At 40.5% G+C, this 18,472-nt stretch overlaps 1 protein-coding gene across 4 annotated transcripts in view; it reads right to left on the bottom strand.

Annotated features, from left to right (window-relative positions):
* Positions 1 to 18,472, bottom strand: part of LOC103680150 (amyloid beta precursor protein binding family B member 1 interacting protein) — a 103,185-nt gene that overhangs the window by 13,884 nt on the left and 70,829 nt on the right. For all 4 annotated transcript variants that reach the window (XM_040645305.1, XM_040645307.1, XM_040645304.1 and 1 more), the window contains 3 exons: positions 12,019 to 12,105; positions 9,517 to 9,660; positions 5,282 to 5,392 (listed from right to left, as the gene is read on the bottom strand). In XM_040645305.1, the coding sequence (XP_040501239.1) occupies positions 5,282 to 5,392; positions 9,517 to 9,660; positions 12,019 to 12,105 (342 nt within the window). The remainder of the gene's footprint in view (positions 1 to 5,281; positions 5,393 to 9,516; positions 9,661 to 12,018; positions 12,106 to 18,472) is intronic.

Below are 18,472 nucleotides of genomic sequence, written 5' to 3'. Positions count from 1 at the left end.
CCCTAGAATCTTGGGGGTCTCTTGTCCTTCTACCTAGAATTTCTGTATTTATATTAATTCCAAAATAATTCCAAACTTTAAAGATACCACAGAAAAATTCAGAAATTGTAAAGAATTCTTCCTTTTGGCCTTTTGGCCCAGTTGAGGAAAGACCACCTTCATACTTTTCTCCGTAAAGGGACCATTCCCTTTGTTAAGGTCCTTCGGCTCTGAGAATTTGCATCCGTATCACTTGAAGAATGCTCTTAGGTTCCCCCCCCCCAAGGTGACACCATTGGGCTCCCCAGTGTTGCCGTAGTTTTCCATTCTGGCCGTCAGATGGCAGCATATACTTCTGAGTGGCTGCTGCACATTTCCCCCATTACTGGGGTTCAATGCTTCCTCATTAATTCTGAATGTTAGATTTTAGCTTTATTATAAATGTAACCCCAATGATCATCCTCTGTGGAGGCCTTTAAAATGGAAACTCTCCATCAACTCAGATAATGTGGCCCAACAACAAAAGTGGATTTGTAACATTAATTAACTGGAAGGTCATATTGATGACAAGTGACTTATTTCCTGGATAGAATGTAACATTCCACAAATGCCTGCAGCACTCCCTCCAACAATAAAACCTGCAAAGCCAAACCAAAGTTCTTGGCTTTCAGTACCAGAAACACAGCTCCCTAACTTGCAACAGCATTCTCGTTGACGGTCATGTAAAAGGGGCAAACTTGGGTCCCTTCAGCGACTTAATGCTTATCATTTTTCTTAGAAAGCAGTTGTTATATTTTTTTTCCTGAGAAATTTTAAAAGTTAACATTGTTACCTTGGGCTTGGTATATTAAAATATTTTTCGTTTGTGTTTTGGTTCATGCCTCATGAGAGCCAGGTTTCTAACAGCAGACTACACGTCACATTGTGCTTGCAATGAAGTGTAGAGGTACCCACTTAAACAGCACAATAAATGATTTCTTAAGTATGTTATTTATCCAAATAGAGTAAAATGTGGTTATTCCATTGAATATAATGGGGCTTGAGGATAAAACAGAGGCAAGAACTCTTGAACTTGAGTTCTAACAATGGCTCCTCCTATGACGATGACATAAACATACAGAACTTGGTTCATTCTCACTGACTTGCTTACGCTACACGCATACTACAAATGTACACGGGAGAGTCAGCATCCGATGACCTCCGAGGTTGCATGCAATACTCAGATTTGATGGTTTTAAGATGAGTTATCTAGTGGGCACAAGGCTCCTTTCTGGCTCCCGGGACGTCACACACCAAGTCACTGTGCTTGTTTTCCAGTCATGGCTTACGGCCTTGCCAACGGGTTTCCTCCCTAACTGAGCCTTTTACTGAAAAATTATTTGCAAAGGGGTTTAAGAAAAAAAAACTGCTGGTTCAGTACCACTGGCCAGACTCTTGTGCAATTGGTTGGATTGTTCCTGAAAGAGAGAAGCTCTTTCATGCAGCGCAGTGCACAAGGGGCAGGGCAACTGCAGAACACTGCTGTTAAAAAGGATCTTACAGATCCTCTAAACTGGGGTAACTATGTGTTACAAATGAGAAAACTGGGTCGAGAAAGATTAAGCCAAAGGCCGAAGGAGTGGCTGAACTAAGGACCTGCAAATTCACCAAATACCTTGGGGTGCTAAGAAATATACCCCTCATTAATTAAGGATGAGTAAGAGGCTCACACCATAATTAGGAAGTGGTGGCTGGGGATGTTGCTGGAGGAGACATATGTCAACAAATATATGATTACCCTATGACGTGGTGAAATTCATAGTAAAAGTTTGAAAACAGAATGAGAAAGGCTCTTTGGAAGAAGTGTATTCTATCACTCAATCCCATCTGAGGCACATCTAGAAATTCTGTGTGGTTAAGGTCTGGGAGCCATGAAAAGGAGAGGCAGAAAATGAGCTGGAGTCAGAGTCCAGGGCATGGTGTCAAGCTAGCATCTGGACATTGTCCTGTAGGCATCAGACATTTCAGAAAAGCAGAGGGATATAGGCAGCAACCGGCAGTTATGTTGAAGATGGGCCTGGAGTGAGGAGGAAGGACAGACAGAGAGGGCTGGATGAGAGATGTCTCTGATGGAAAATCAGAGCTTGATGATGGACTGGACAAGAAAGGGAACAGAAGGGACTTCCGGGATGATTTCTCTATTTCTAGTTTAAGAGTAGGTGTGTATTATGGGTTTAACTGTGTCCCCTCTAAAGATATGTTGTAGTCCTAACCGCTGGTACCTGTGAAAGTGACCTTATTGTAAATAGGATCTTTGTAGACATAATCTAGTTAAGATGAGGACATGCTTTGATTAGGGTGGGCCTTAATCCAATATGACTGGTGTCCTTGTGGGAAGAGAAGAAACACAGACAAGCAGAGAGTGGAGGGCATGTGATATAGAGGCAGAGATTGTCGTTATGCAGCTATAAGACAAGGAATGCCAAGGATTTCTGGAAATTGACAGAAGCTAGGAGAGAAGCATGGAACAGATTTTTCCCTCAGAGCCCTCCAAAAGGAACCAACCCTACGGACACCTTGGTGCAGCCCAGGGTAACCAGCAACCCAGGTCAGATCATTCAAACCATGATTCCAGGACCTACTTCCAAACTTGTGAGTTGGCATAAGAAACTGAGTTCCTGTCCCGCTCGCTGTGTCTAAACCTCATCCTGGGAACCTCTGGGTCTGGGATCTTGTCTTTCTCTCCCCAGACATCCTTGCTTTAGCCTCTGGGCCCCAGCCCTGGGGTTGGAACCTCTGTTCCCTCCTGACAACTGTCATTCCAATTGTCCACTTTAAAGTGTATTCTATTACCAGCTAAGCCCAGACTGTGGATGCTTAGAGGTAGGACACATTCTAATGCTCTGAGTGTAAAACTTGGCTGTGCTTAGGGAAAGCAAAGATTCCTGGGCCCCATCCTTAAGTGTTTTGAGTCAGTGGGTCCAGGGATTTGGAACTTGTATTTCTACCGTGAGTCTAAGTAAGCCAGTTACTGACCAGCATTTCAGAACCTCCTTCAAAATCTTCTCCCTGCTAAAGAGATGTGGGCACTGGAATGCACACTTGGAAATGAGGGTCTCTGGTCTGGTAATTTCTCAGGGTCTCAGAATTCCAAACAAGGGCCGTGGAGTCAGAGGAACACAATGAAGACACAGTTCAGGCCAGCTGGTGGCAGGGGTGGCGCAGGGCAGAGATTTTGCATCCTAGCAAATAGCAGTCTTGAGAGGGGCCCCTGAGCCACCACCTGGCTGCTTTCTTTAAGTAGGCTCCACAGCCAGCATGGAGCCCAATGTAGGCTTAAATTCATGACCCTAAGATCAAGACCTGAGCTGAAATCGAGAGTCAGATGCTTAACCCAGGTGCACCTACTGGCTGGTTTCTTATCCTGGTTCAGCCACTTGCTGGTTGGGGAGTCTCTGTGCTCAGTTTCCACATCTATATTTTGGGGAGAATTGTGGCTCTTACCTCAAAAGGTTGGTAAGAGGATTAAATGTGTTAATGTATGTAAAGTGCTTAAAACATTGCATTATAGATGCTAAGTAAGTGTTTGTCATTATTCTCACTGCCCTGTCTATGCCAGGAGAAAAGAGGATGTGGGAACCTGAAGTAGGCAGGACATTCTCCTCATCTCTCTTCCTTCTGACCCAAATGGGCCCCTACCTCAGGGCCTTTGCACTTGCTGTTCTTGTTTCTGGAATGCTCTTCCCTGGGTATTTCTTCCTTCCTCACTTTACTCACATCTTTTGTTACATGTCATTCCCTCAGAGACTGTTTCCCTGACCAACCCATTTAAAGAAGCCCTGGTCCTGGCACACTCTGTCCCCTACCCTGCTTCATATTTATCCAGAACCCTAGCATTACCTGATATCACATTTTTTTTGTTTGTTTATTGCCATTTCCCTCACACTGAATATAAACTCCATGAAAACAGGGATTATTTTAAGTTTGGTTTACTTCTGTATTCCTAGCACCTAGCAGGGAGGGGGCATTCAATCAATATGGAGTAAATGAATGAATGGATGAATGCCCAGGCTGTCTGCAGTCAATCAGGGTTTTGGGACTGTTTTGGTCTAGGGGACACCCAACTCCTGTAGTAACAGATACATGACAATGCCACATTAGTGTGGACACCTCTGAAATGACAGAGTGGGTACACAGTCATCTCTAATGATGTGGTCCTGGACAAAGAATAAGTTTGCTATACACATTAAATTTTTTTTTATAATTTTTATTTTGTTAGTCACCATACAGTACATCCCCAGTTTTTGATGCAATGTTCCACGATTCATTATTTGCGTATAACACCCAGTGCACCGTGCAATACATACACATTAAATGTTAAGTGCTGTCCTCCACTTACGAAAATGATGTAAACCTACAGTATAGACTTCGAACCACTTCCTTAGGAGAGTGTCAGCTTTGCTATGGAGTACATGGGCACGCACGTGGAGTCTGGCAGCATACATTTCTAGAAACATGGTGATGGGGTTCTTCCTTGGGGGGCGGGTGGGTGGCTGACCTACAAAAGGATCTCACCAGGAACCTGGTCTTATCAACACCTGCTCCACAGACTTCCATCCCAGATGGAACGTGAGGAACCTGACTGTCAGGAGAAACTCTGCACACAGCCTTGCGCCATACTTATGAATTAGATACTCAGCACTCTCTGGTGTGAGACGTGATTGAGGGGCTGAGAAGGGAAAGGAATTTATGGTGTTTGAGGCAACGGTATGGTCAGAACAGCTATGTAAATTCCCTGAATCCATTTCTAGGAGTCAGTTGTTCATTTGGCAGAAAACAGTTATTTTTGCCAACCTTCCAAAATATGGTGCTAATGTAAACCTCACCAAACACCTGATAATTGCCTTTTGATAATATACACCTTAAAAAGTTTCAAGACCCAGTAATTCTATTTTTAGACAAAGATGTTTTTTCCCCTATTTTTTGTATTTTCTCTATTTTTCTAGGAAATCTTGTGAAGTTCCTAATTTCTAAAAACTTCTTACAGCAGAATTATGGTCCAATAAAGAACTGAAAAACTGTAAATCAGATTTGTTCAAAATGGAGAGTTTTCAAGCCTGGACAGATTCATTATAGAGTTTTAGATTCAGAAACAGGAACTGAGGGTAGAAATGCTTCCACCTTTCCTATTTTGGCTTAAAATGAAAAAATTATTATGGTACACTTGTGATTTATTATATGACATTTAACATTTTTTTCCCTTAATAGGAAATATTAACTCGAATTGCTCACAAATCTAAATCAAGGACTTCTTATGACATACCTTTAAAACAAAGCAGTAGTCAGTGGGTGCTTTATATTTCATTTTACACTGAATCCCATAGTAGATGTTGACATTTTCAAACTGTATAAAACATGCCAGATCTCGAGATGTCTGAAAGAGAAGGAAAAAAATAACCTTAACTGAGTTGACAGCTAATAATTTTTCAAGGTTGTCCTTGATGGCACAACGAAGGATTACATGTTAGCCAAAAAATACTGAATTTCAGGTAACTTCTTTAAGCATCTATCATGTCACGCTGGCATTTTTAGAGGTAAAAGAGCACACTCAAGACAAAACGGTGTGCCGCAGACCCAGACATGGAGTGGAATATCATAGTGCTGTTCTGGCCTTGTACATGGACTCCCAGGGCCAGAGCTGACTGGCTGACCTTGAGACGCCCTTCCTGCTGCAGGGACTGACCACCTAGGCAGAAACTTCATTTTGGCTTTTGCCATTCCAACTCAGTGGTGGATTTCATGATGGAGCATTAAAAAAAAGAAAGTCCTCCTCAGGATGAACAATCAGAGGTACATCTGATGCTCAGTAAATTAGCACACACTTCATGCACTTCTCCCTGAGAAAAAAAAGATTCCTTTCATGCTTTCTCTTCAGTGCTGGCAGTGTTGCCATGGAGACAGAAACCTCTCCTCCATGTATTTTGCGCGTTGTGAGCCCTGCAACCTCTAATCTACATATCTGGTTACACTTCAATTACAAATTCGCCCTATTACTCTTTTTTTTTTTTTCAACCTTCACATTCTATAATTCTTTACCAGGTTAGTGAATAAAGAGTAGAGGGCAGAATCACTACACCTTGGTGCACAACTCCTCCTTTAAAGATGGTTGTACGGTTTTTTTCTTGTAAGATACTTTCTTCCGGATTTTCAAAGTCATTTCTTTTAAACTGCAAAAATAAAACCTATTCATTGTAACTTTAAAAACAATGTATTATACATATATATAATAAAATGAAAATCTTCTTCCACGCTCCTTTTTCTAATTCCGCTCTTTTCCCTGGAAGTACCATTGTTAATAGTTTGGAAGTATTCCAAATGTTTCTGGGTGAACATTTATATACATATGTATGTGTAGACATACCCACATACATACATGTATACAATTTTTAAAATATGAATGAGATTTTACTGTGAACACTGTTCCATGAACTTCTTCTTTTCTTAACATAGTATCTTGGGGTCTTTCTATGTCCAGACATATGGATGGATACATGACAGCCACGGAATGGCTGCACAGAGCGCTCCACTCCATGGGCGTAATGATTCATTTAACCATTCCCTACCACAGATGACTAGAAGTTATTGCAATATTTTGCTCTTGCAAAAAATATTGTGCATATGAGCAAATATTTTTGTGGGGTAGACTGCTAAATGTGGAACTGCCATTTGAAATGAAAGGGCATTCCCCTTTATATTTGAATAGATCTTGTTAAATTGTCCCCCAATTTGGCCATACCAGTTTACATCCTAACCTTCTGAGCATGACAGGGCCCGTTTTTCTTACTCACTCCTGCTGAAATCTGGATATTATCAACATTGTTCATTTTATCAATCTCATAGGAAGAAATATTTCACCTTTCATTTCACCTTTCTCTGATTTACTACTGGTAAGACAGAGCAACTTTTTAATTGTTCACAAGCAACTGATATTTCTTTTTCTGTAAATTCTCACTTAATAAGCTTTGTTGTTTTTCTATGAGCATGTTTATTTTTCTTACTGATTTGTTGAGGTCTTTGTATTTTATAGATATTCGTATTTGGTTATACATGCTGAAATGTACTCTCTAACTCCAGAGCTAATCTTTAACTTCTGTTTGGTATCTTTGGCAGTAAAGAATTAAAAAAAACTTGGGTGGGGGGTTGGGGTAATTAGGTGATGGGCATTAAGGAGGGCACTTGATGTAATGAGCACTGAGTGGTGTTATATGAAACTGATGAATCACTAAATTACTTCTGAAACTAATAATACATTATATATTAATTAAATTGGTTTAAATCTAAAAAAATAATTAAAAAACACTACACAATCAAATTTATCAATTTTTTCCTTTATAATTTTGAATTTTTAGTCTTACTGAAGGTTTCCTCATCCCTGAATTATGAAAATATTAACCTATATTGTCTCAGAAAATTTAAAACAAAATATAGATAAAAGAAGATTTTATATTTTTTCTAAATATATTTAATCAATCTATGATTTAATTTGGAACATGGTATGAGGTAAGAAGCTGTTTTTTCCAAATGGATATACAATTATTTTAATGCTATTTAACAAATACCATATTCTTTCCCCACTAGTATAAAATGCTCACTTTAATTTACCTTATATTACTAGATCTCTCTGTTGATCTGTTTTCTCTACTTGCAATGTTTTTATCTAATGTTTTGGCATCTGGGAGGAGGAGTTCTACCTTAATGTTCTTCACAACTTTTTTGGGGGGGGGGGAACAGTATCTCTTCCTGATTAATTTTACTTATTTAATTTAATTATAATTTTTTTTCAACATGGGGCTTGAACTCACAACCCTGAGATCAAGACCTGAGCTGAGCTCAAGAGTTGGGTACTTAACCGACTGAGCCGCCCAGGCGCCCCTCTGATGAATTTTAGTGTCAGTCAGTCTGTGAAATTCTAGTCAAAACAATCCTATTGAAATTTTTCTTGGGATTTAATATATAGAAAGTTTGGGGGAGAATTAATATCTTCATCCACCAACATGGTACATTTCTATTTATTTCAGTTCTATTTCACTTCTTTTATTAAATTTTATATTTTATGCCACAAAGGTCTTGAACATTTCCTGTTAAGTTTATTGTTAAGTATTCTGTATTTTCTGTTCCTATGATGCATAAAATATTTTGCACTATATCTTAATTTGCATATTGTTTGTACAAAAGAAAACAATTTCTTTCAAATTTATTTGGTCCTAATAGTTTTTCAGTTGAGTGTCTTATATTGTCTGGTAGACAATTATGTCAAGTGTGACTAAAGAGAGTTTTGCCTCTTCTTTTCCAAAAATTCTACTTCTTATTCTTTTTCTTGACTCCTGGCTTATTCCTCCATTCCAAGGTTAATGGTAACAGTGAGAAAAAGTACTCTGGTCCAAAGCCACTGTGAACACTTCTAATTTTATCACAAAGTGTGTTGTGATAGGTTTATTTGTACATCTCATTTACACGTAAAGGCCAAAGACTTTTTCCCCCAAAACACTTCTAAATGATAACTATTTATGGGTCAACTCTTATGTCCCCAGTGTGGGACTGGACTGAAGATGGCACAGATGGGAGGGTACCAGTTGTCTAAGACTGACACTAAGTAGGAGCAGTAGCTGCCCTAAAACCGAGCGTTACCCATAATGCCTCTCCCGCATTCTGACAGAGGTAAGAGAGTCTTCCAAGTAGAGGAGCAGGCCTGGGTATTTCCCAGGACTTCACCTGCTTGGGAATGTAGGTCAAGCCTTAGTAGAAGAAGCCTGCAATTTGTACATATGCCATTTGGTGGTGCCCTGGATTTGGCAGTGAAGGCAAAATACTTCAGGGTACCCCATATAGATGAGATATAGATGAGAGAGGTATCCGAAAGCTTTTTAAAGGTAAGCAAAAATGCCCCAAGCCTCTAAAAAAAGGACTTAGAAAAAGCTAATGGTCAGAATGAGAGTCAAAATTCATTTCAAGGACGAAGAATTTATGATATGCTTGTAGATCTGAGGCAATAATCCTAACTTGCCAAGTAGTTTAATGATACCTAAGATACTCTTCTAAAATAGGCAGGAAATGCATCTAGCACACCTCAGAGAACAATTTAAATGTTCAGAGTATAAGGGCTACAATCTTAATGTAGTTCTCTCAACACTAACACCTCTATGATTCCAGATAAAAGAAGTTTACTATAATGATTACAGAACAAGAGAGTAAATACAGGGGAAAAAAACCTTCAGAAATAGATATGTAAAGTAACAAATTAATCTCTAGAAAAGTGCTTCTGCCATAATTTTTGAAACCTGACTTTAAAACAGATAAAATTCTTCACCTTCAGGAAAAAGGTATGGAAAAATTCAAAAAGACTTCTGCAATTCTGTCTGAATAGGGTATGTATTTGTATAAACATTGTAATAACACAAATTTCAGAGCAGAAGAGTGCATTTGAATTGCCACCTGAGGATTTCTTAGTTTCATTTTCATAAAATGATTTTTTGATAGAGTTTTATTTTTCCTTCTGACCTTAGTTTTTCCTTTGGGTACATAATAAATTCCAGAAGCCCGTAAAAGAAAATAGCGCCGTTTCCAGGATTTCTTTCCATCTTCTTTCAAATAAAGAGCTCCTTCAAGTTCTGGGACAATGATGGATGTTCCACAGAAACTTTCCTGAAATTGAAATTCCAATCATAGAGAACCCATGAAAGAAACAAAAACCACATTTTTGTTCACATTTAAACAAGCTCCGGCAAACTAGGCTTTACTTTTGTGCATATGCCATTTGGTGGTGCCCTGGATGACTTTACAAGTCATTTGTTTATAATGCTGAGTGCATACACTGACATTACATGCTATTTGTCGAAAGAGAGGAGGAGTACCGTGGCGGTTGAATCTCAGCTCTTGAGCTAGACTTCAAGGCTTCTTCACCACTTAGCTTTGTGAATGTTTGCAAGTCACTAAATCTCAGTTCCTTTACTTGTAAAAACTGAGTCATAATAGCCCAGCTTCATAAGAAAAGTTTTGGGTACAATCTTCTTGGTTTGCTATAAAAGTAAGCATTCCATAAAAGCTATTTCTGTTATTTAATCTGATAGATAGAAAAATTATTCCTTTTCCTATAAATAAAAAAATTATTATTTTACTGCTGGGAAATAGAAAAATTAGAATATATAATCCTATACCTAAAGATGTGTAACTTAATTTATTCTTGTAATGGTTTTCTTACTGAAGAGTAAAGAAAGCAATTATTAATACTATTAGGTATCAGAAAAGGAGAGGGACAAAATAAATTTTCCAGGTGTAGATTTTCAAATGTCAAAGCTTACATACAATTATACCACTCTTAGTAAATTCCTTTTAAAAAACAATGCAGTAAAATTAAATATCATTCTATCTCCCAGTTCAAATACTCAAATTTATTTTGGGCTTTCTTTTTTATAACTTTCAACCTCCTTTCCTTCCATCTCATAAATGTAGAATAACTTTTAATTTTGTACTCTGCAAGTAAATTTATATGTAGTGGAGCTGGGATACGTTTTTGTTCACATTTCCGCCCAATTTATCTAGTGTTAGTTGCCTTGTCAATAATCTCTTCAATCAGATTTTTGGTCCAAATTAGAGAGCAGGATAATGCTGATTTTTCACAGTGTAACGTGCTTTGTATTTTCTTCCACATCCAGGTTTTCATACACTGCTGAAGTTCTATATCAAGAGCTGTTCAGGCAATTGTATAAATCAAGGCACAAGCAGTCCCTGATTTACAGACAGCTGATGGACAAGCACTGATTAAAAATAAATGGCGGTGTCAGGACACTTCACCCTCCCTTTCCGTGTCTGTCAGTCCCCATCACTGCTAGGTACACTCAGAACCTGAATCTCCTTGCTGCTAGGGACACCTGGGGCTTTCTCTTCCTCAACTCAACCTGGAGTCTGGTAAATGCAGAGAACATCCCCACTCCACTGTTGGGCCTCCGCAGGAAATACCCACCGTGCTCTTGGCCCCAGAAAGCAGCATCTGTCACATGTTTTCAGGACCTCAGGAGTGGCAGAAGGTTCTGGTGCCTACTCCATCTGGTACAGGGCTGGGAGAATGTGGTGGGGAGAGAAACCTGTGTGAGACCCCGGCCAGACCTTGGTGAATGAGAGAGGGTGCTCGTCAACGTCAGCGAGCTGGTTCCAGCTGTGAATGTGGCCCAGGTGTCACCAGGTCTTCTGAGTTTTCAGAAGAAGCCTCAAATCTACTAACTCAAGAAAAGGTCAACACACTGTTGAAGGCGAAGAAAACCTGTCTAGGCCTCCAGCATGCCCATATGTGACCTGTGATCTCTGCACTTCTCTGCATTATGTGCTGGGAACAGAGTCCTGAGTTTTAGCATAGTTAGTATGTGAAAACTCACTAGGAGTTTCAAAAAAAACCAACCATCAAATGATCTTCTGGAACGTGCCCCTAGAGTGATAATCACAAACATTTTCACAGTGATCGAGACATGGTGTTTTCACTACCTCCCTGGATAGTTGTAATAATTCAAGATGATCCAGGAGACTGAGGTTCTTGGGCTTGCCCAATAGCACATGAACCTCAGTGGCAGACCCAGACCTTGAGTCAGGTCTCCCAGCTCCAAAGCTCATACTTCCTACCACACCTGGCTACTGGAAGAGCATCTTAGAATTCAGTGTAAAGAAGGTTTGGAAATCCTTACATCTGACTTCTGTGGAGCAATTAAGTAATGAAAAACATGGAATGTTAAGAGATGAGTTTTATGTGGATTCATAAGTGCTCTAGTCAAGAATTACTAATCGAACTTCATGAAAGTAAAATATAGTCTAAAGCCATACTTTTAAACAACTGACTCAAAGAACCAGTTTAATTATCTAAATAGCTATAATTTGTAATAATTTGATTTTAAAACCCCATGTTAAAATTTCAGTGTGTCTCAGAATCTCCCATTGTTTCAAGAAGCAAATAATTTAAAAATAGATACAGTTAATATCCTTGTCTTTTCTTCCACTCTGCAAAATTAAACTTACCTCAAGTAAGGATTCCTTGTTCTTAGCATTCATTTTCTCATTTGTTTCCTTTCCTTCTTTTTTCCCTTTGTTATCCAGGTAAAAATTCTAAATAAAATATTAAAAGAGCAGATCAGTAAGTGTTCATGACCATGCTAGCCATCTAGGGAACTCATGGTCTTGCTGGAGAGAGAACACACACCTACAGGAAATAAAATGGGAACCACAGCATATTGTATGTGTCAACCAAGTGCTTACCGACCATTTACCTAGTGCTGACTACGGTGTCACTGAGACTGATGTAAAAACCTTCTCTTCTTCCCACAGTGCATAATCAACAAGGAAACAAACATAAGATAGAAAACACTAGCAAAGGATATTACAGCATTTAGTTGTTAGATTCCATTTCCTAGAACACGTGCCCAGGGCTGGAGGCTGGGAGACCCTAATGTCCTGGAAGAGGCTGGGTCTAGCTTGCAGGGGGAGCCTGTGCCCCAAGTGTAAAAGGGTGACTTCTTTGGCTTGTGGGTGTCATGTGGCATCCCAAAGCCCTCTGGACTAGAGTTTCTGGCTTATGAAGAGAAGCCTGAAATCTGGAGTTTTATTTATTTATTCATTTTAAAGATTTATTTACTTTTGTTTGTGTGTGTGTGAGAGAGTGTGCAGCAGGCAGAGGGAGAAGCAGGCCCCCCACTGAGCAAGGAGCCTGATGCAGAACTCGATCACACCCGGGATCATGACCTGAGCCAAAGGCAGATGCTTAACTGACTGAGCCACCCAAGCATTCCTGAAATCTGGAGTTTTATAAACGTCAGTGACTACTTTTAATTTTTTAAAACTGTATGGGTCAATCACAACATGGAGTTTGCTGCTTGGCAACTTCTAGGGACAGAGGGAAGTAGAAAGGGCATTTCTGGGAAAAGAACTAGCCTCACGAAGACAGGGAAGACCATGGTTCAAAAGCACTCATGAACGCGTGAATCATTTCTTTCTTTTTTTTTTTTTTAAAGATTTTATTTATTTATTCGACAGAGATAGAGACAGCCAGCGAGAGAGGGAACACAAGCAGGGGGAGTGGGAGAGGAAGAAGCAGGCTCACAGCAGAAGAGCCTGATGTGGGGCTCGATCCCACAACACCGGGATCACGCCCTGAGCCGAAGGCAGATGCTTAACTGCTGTGCCACCCAGGCGCCCCGGGTGCATCATTTCTAAGTGGAGTTTGTATTAATCTATGTATCATACTTTGTTAATACTGAATATCAATGAGATGGCTGAAACTAAATGTTAAATGAGTAAGTTTCCAGAAAATCATGAATATCCAAGGGTTAATCTTCATGTAACCACTACAGCTGACGTATCAATATACAAAGTGATTATTACTAGTGACCACTGTCATAATTAAAACACTGAAGATTTTTATGTGAAAATAATGTAGAGTTTTGTAAAATAATGCATGAAAAAATGTATTAAAACTAGAACATATACCTCTGTAACACAGTAACTAAAATAAGGACCTCCTGAATTTAGCCACAAATGTTTATTTATATCACAAGAGTGTTTCTCCAAGTGTGATTCCCCAGACTAGTTGATGCTCAGCAAAATGCATGTTCCTGGGATCCTGACCTACTGAACTGGAACCTCTGGGGTGGGGCCTGGAAATCTGCATTCCAACCTGCTTCCTGCATGATTTTTATAGACACTGAATTTTAAGAACAGAGTGTACTGCAGATGGCCAACAGATACATGACAAGGTGCTCAACATCACTCATCATCAGAAAAACACAAATTAAAACTACAATGAGCTATCATCTCACACATGTGGCACACATGGCTAACAACAACAACACAAGAAAACAGCAGGTGTTGGTGAGGCTGTGGAGAAAGGGGAACCCTCCTGCTCTGTTGGTGGGAATGCAAACTGGTGCAGCCACTCTACAGGAAAACAGTATGGAGGTTCCTCAAAAAGTTAAAAACAGAACTACCCATGATCCAGTAATTGCACTACTGGGTATTTACCCAAAAATACAAGAACATGAATTCAAAGGGATACATGTGCCCCTCTATTTACTGCAGCATTATTTCCACTACTCAATTTTAAAACAGCCCAAGTACTCACTGATAGATGAATGGATAAAGAAGATGTGGTATACATATACACAAAGGAATATTATTCAGCCATAAAAAAGAATGAAATCATGCATTTGCAATGACACGGATGGAGTTAGAGAATATCATGCTAAGTGAAACAAGTCAGAGAAAGACAAATGACATATGATTTCACTCATATGTGGAATGTAAGAAAAAAAAAAAAACAAGCAAAGGAAAATAAAAAGAGAGAGACAAACCAAGAAACAGACTCTTAACTACAGAGAACAATCTGTTGGGTTACCAGAGGGGAGGTGGGTGAGGGGATGGGTGAAATAGGTGATGGGGATTAAGGACGGCACTTGTGATGAGCACAGGGTGATGTATGGGATTACTGAATCACTATATCATACACCTGAAATTAATGTAACACTGTATATTAACTATACTAGAATTAAAATAAAAACTTAAAAAGTAAATAAGAAATATTTTTTTAAAACAGAGTGTACTGGACAGAGGGGAAGGAAGCAAAGTGCAGGCAAATAAAATATGCAAAATTAGGCTATTTCCGAAAAACAAGATGCATAAAAATGGTGATTTGCCAAATTAAATAGGGGAAATAAATCAAGTACAATTACTTTGATAATTCTTTTTGAATTATCTTTTAATATGTTTTTCAAGACTTATAACTTTTTTTTTTTTTAAAGATTTTATTTATTTATTCGACAGAGATAGAGACAGCCAGCGAGAGAGGGAACACAAGCAGGGGGAGTGGGAGAGGAAGAAGCAGGCTCATAGCAGAGGAGCCTGATGTGGGGCTCGATCCCATAACGCCGGGATCACGCCCTGAGCCGAAGGCAAATGCTTAACCGCTGTGCCACCCAAGACTTATAACTTTTGGGGCGCCTGGGTGGCACAGCGGTTAAGCGTCTGCCTTCGGCTCAGGGCGTGATCCCGGCGTTGTGGGATCGAGCCCCACATCAGGCTCCTCTGCTATGAGCCTGCTTCTTCCTCTCCCACTCCCCCTGCTTGTGTTCCCTCTCTCGCTGGCTGTCTCTATCTCTGTCGAATAAATTAAAAAAAAAATCTTTAAAAAAAAAAAAAGACATAACTTTTACTTATTTGATAGGACAGTATATCATGAATTAGTGTGATTATCATCTAGGGTTCTGAAACCATTTTAATTTTACATGTTTGGCTTGAAAACCATGACCAACCATAACAGGTAACGTATACCGCCTGCCAGAACTCTGCGCTAAGGTCTCACTTACAAGAAACGCATTGCATAGGTATGTTACTATTTTACAGATAGGGAAGCAGAAAGTCCAATCAGTGCCAGAACTTTGAGTTTTTCCTATTTTTTTCTCAGCATTAAAATGCTCTAAATACCATAGGAGAGAACCTGGATCCACAACAGTGGGGATGCACTTAATGCCACTGAACTGTACCCTTAAAGATGATTACAATGGTAAATTCCATGTTATGTATATTTTGCCAAAATAAAAAAAAGTGAGCAGCCATAAGAGTGAATGCAGAGTGTTGCTCCCAAGCACCCCTCGCTGGAGGGTCCTGGAAATGTGAATTATGCGTGAGTTGAAAGAATGAACAGAGAACACAAGGAAACTGTAACATGCCCTTTTCATTGTCATCTGGGAAAAGGAGAGCACGTGTCACCCTCTGCAGGGACAGGTAAGGGAAGAGCCTTTCTAAACTGTGAAGGGCCTCGTTTTATGAGAATATCCCAAAGGGTCAGGATCTGTAGTTGTATCTTCCTCTGAGATTTTCTCTGAGTCCCCCTCTCACTTTTTCAGCTTCAGAATAAGTTTTTTCCCCCTCCAAGTGATGGTGCTGTACTGTTTTTTGTTTCAAGGAAAATGGAAAAACACAAAGTACACCAGAGTTGGAGTTCAGGGAGCGTAGTCCTTAGAACGGACTGATTGCCCTGGGGTCAGAACTTTTCATCAGTCGGTGGTCAGCCAGCTCAAGTCGGACTGCTCTGTAGCAGGCGGCAGAGCTCAAGAGTGAACTCATTTTCTGTCACACGTGGAACTGTGGACAATCTGGGCTGAACAATAAGAGAACTGTAAAATGGGAAATGAGACTTTCCGTTACAGCTTGCTCCCTTTTCTCACAGCTGAAAACACAAGATTTGGGGGCAGCTGAAGAGGAAAGAAACAAGAGCATTACTTTTTAAAATGTATTTAAAAATACATTACTTTTAAAATACTACCTTCTTGGAATTAAGAGCAAACCAAGCCGTTATCAGCCCACAGATAAATATCTGTGAGAACCCTCTACATGTAAAATACCCCCGTTTCCGAGACTCTGTCACATTGAGAAGATACGTGTTAATAGATGGGTACGATCTGTAGATGGGGAGCTACATGACACACTGCAATAATACAAAATGAGCCATTTCTATAGGCTTTCAGAGAGGAAGCAAATCCCTGTAGGCTGAAAGGGTCAAGGAAGACTTTGCAGAGGAGGTCAAAGTTTGAACAAGGCCTGAAAGATGTTCCATATTCAGATAGGGAAGAGGAATGAGGAAAACACTGGAGGCCGGAAGAGAAGCACGCACGAAGGCCTGGAGGTAGTTAAGGACTGGGAGTATTCGAGTCACCAGTGAAGAGTCTGGCTATGGTTTGGTCTTCAGCACAGCCGAAGACCAGACTCTCCCTTCCATTTCTTCTCTTCTTCCCTGTGTCAGAATACACTCAGGGCCCGTCATCAGATGACGGAGCAATGCCTCCCCCTACGATGGGTGGAACTCATGTCCTTGCCCCACTTGTGTTGGGTTTAGCCACGTGACTTGCTTTGGCAGCAAAAATCTGGGTAGAATGGACAGAATGTGGGTGGAAGGGACAGGGCATCGATTCTGAGCAGAGGACTTGAGATGCTGTGTCATGTGTTTCCACACATCCTCCTGTACTCTTGCCGTTCACCGTAAGAAGAATGTGTCCCAGGGAACTGCTGGTCTGAGGGCAGTAAGAGGCAAGACCTGACTCACATTCTGGAGCCAAAGATGATGACCTGAAGACCCAGGAGAGAGGAAATGTCTGTGGCTGTAAGCCACCGGGCTCGGAGGTTGTTTTTATGCATCAAACACTGACTGATATACACGCCCACGCTAGCTGGTAAGTGGATCTGGGACTCTGAAGCCAGAGGTAGACTTTCCTTTAAAATAGGAAGCCATAATGGAGACCTGAAATGTGATTACTGTTAAGACTTCCTCCTGCTGGGCCTGGTCCTGGATGGTCAAAGGTGACCCTTGGTGGGAGGAGGAGGTTGGAAAGGAATGGTGGAAAGACGCCGTGAGGTAATTTTCTTCCTCAGTGGCTGGCACCCTTCTGCGCCTGAGGAGCAGAATGAGGTTGTGTTTCTCTCTCTGTTCCAACGCTGAACCACAACCACTACCAAATTTCGGTTAAGGAACAAAACAAATGGTGGAATGAACATTGCCTAAAACATCAACAATGATCATTGTTGGAGTGAAAGATTACGGATAATTTAAATTTCTTCTGTTTGTCAACTTTTTTTCTTTACAATAAGTTGTTGTTATTTTTGAAGTCAGAAAAAAAATGTTATTAAAAGAAATAAAAAGCAATTCAGTTAGCAAGCCCCCCTATATCAACTGATTGGCCAGTACCTTCTTTGAAAAACAGATTGTTCAGGCTCCCAGCAAGAAAAATGGAGAGCTGCTCTACCTCCAGACACGCTCCTCAGTCCTTACACCTCTCTTTTGGTGTTCAGACAACACACTGGTCTTTGCATAGTGGGACTTTGTGTCAGTATAATCCCGGGAAAACAAAACTCTTTAGGTTACAGCAGACTTCCGTTTCAACAGTTGGCACTTAGTTAGGAAGAGTCGACCACCCTGTGCTTCCAATCAACTGGGAAGAGTTGAAAAAAGTAGAAAAAACTTTTCCAATGACAACCAGGCTAAGAAACTAAGCTGCTTTTTAAATAAAGTTGCTTTTATTAGGATAGTAAGTATCCCAGGGTCCTGGGACCAAGCCTTGTGTTGGGCTCCCTGCTTAGCGGGGCATCTCTTTCTCCCTCTCTTCCTCCCTCCTGTGTGCGTGCACTCTCTCTCTCAAATCAATCAATCAATCTTAAAAAAAAAAAGTGAGAGTAGATGTCCCAACCCACTTTCCCCAAGAGGAGCAGTACCACCTGAGCAAGAGGGGCCCCTGCCTGGACTCCACTCCTTAGAGGGTTCCTGCTCTTACCCTCACCCAACCACTCCCCTACTCATAGGGTGACAAGTCTATAGGGCCAAAAGGATATGCCCACCTGGAGCCAAGGACCTTGCCACATTTCAGTCCACATTCTACAAACCCGGGACCTTGGAATTCCCTGCCCAAGCCGCCCTGAGACTCTGCCCTATATC

This window comes from Ursus maritimus, unplaced genomic scaffold, assembly GCF_017311325.1.
Source record: "Ursus maritimus isolate PB19 unplaced genomic scaffold, ASM1731132v1 scaffold_31, whole genome shotgun sequence".
NCBI classification, from domain to species: Eukaryota; Metazoa; Chordata; class Mammalia; order Carnivora; family Ursidae; genus Ursus; species Ursus maritimus.
The sequence above is the reverse complement of the archived record's forward strand: the minus strand, read 5'-3'. Positions and strand labels throughout refer to the sequence as shown.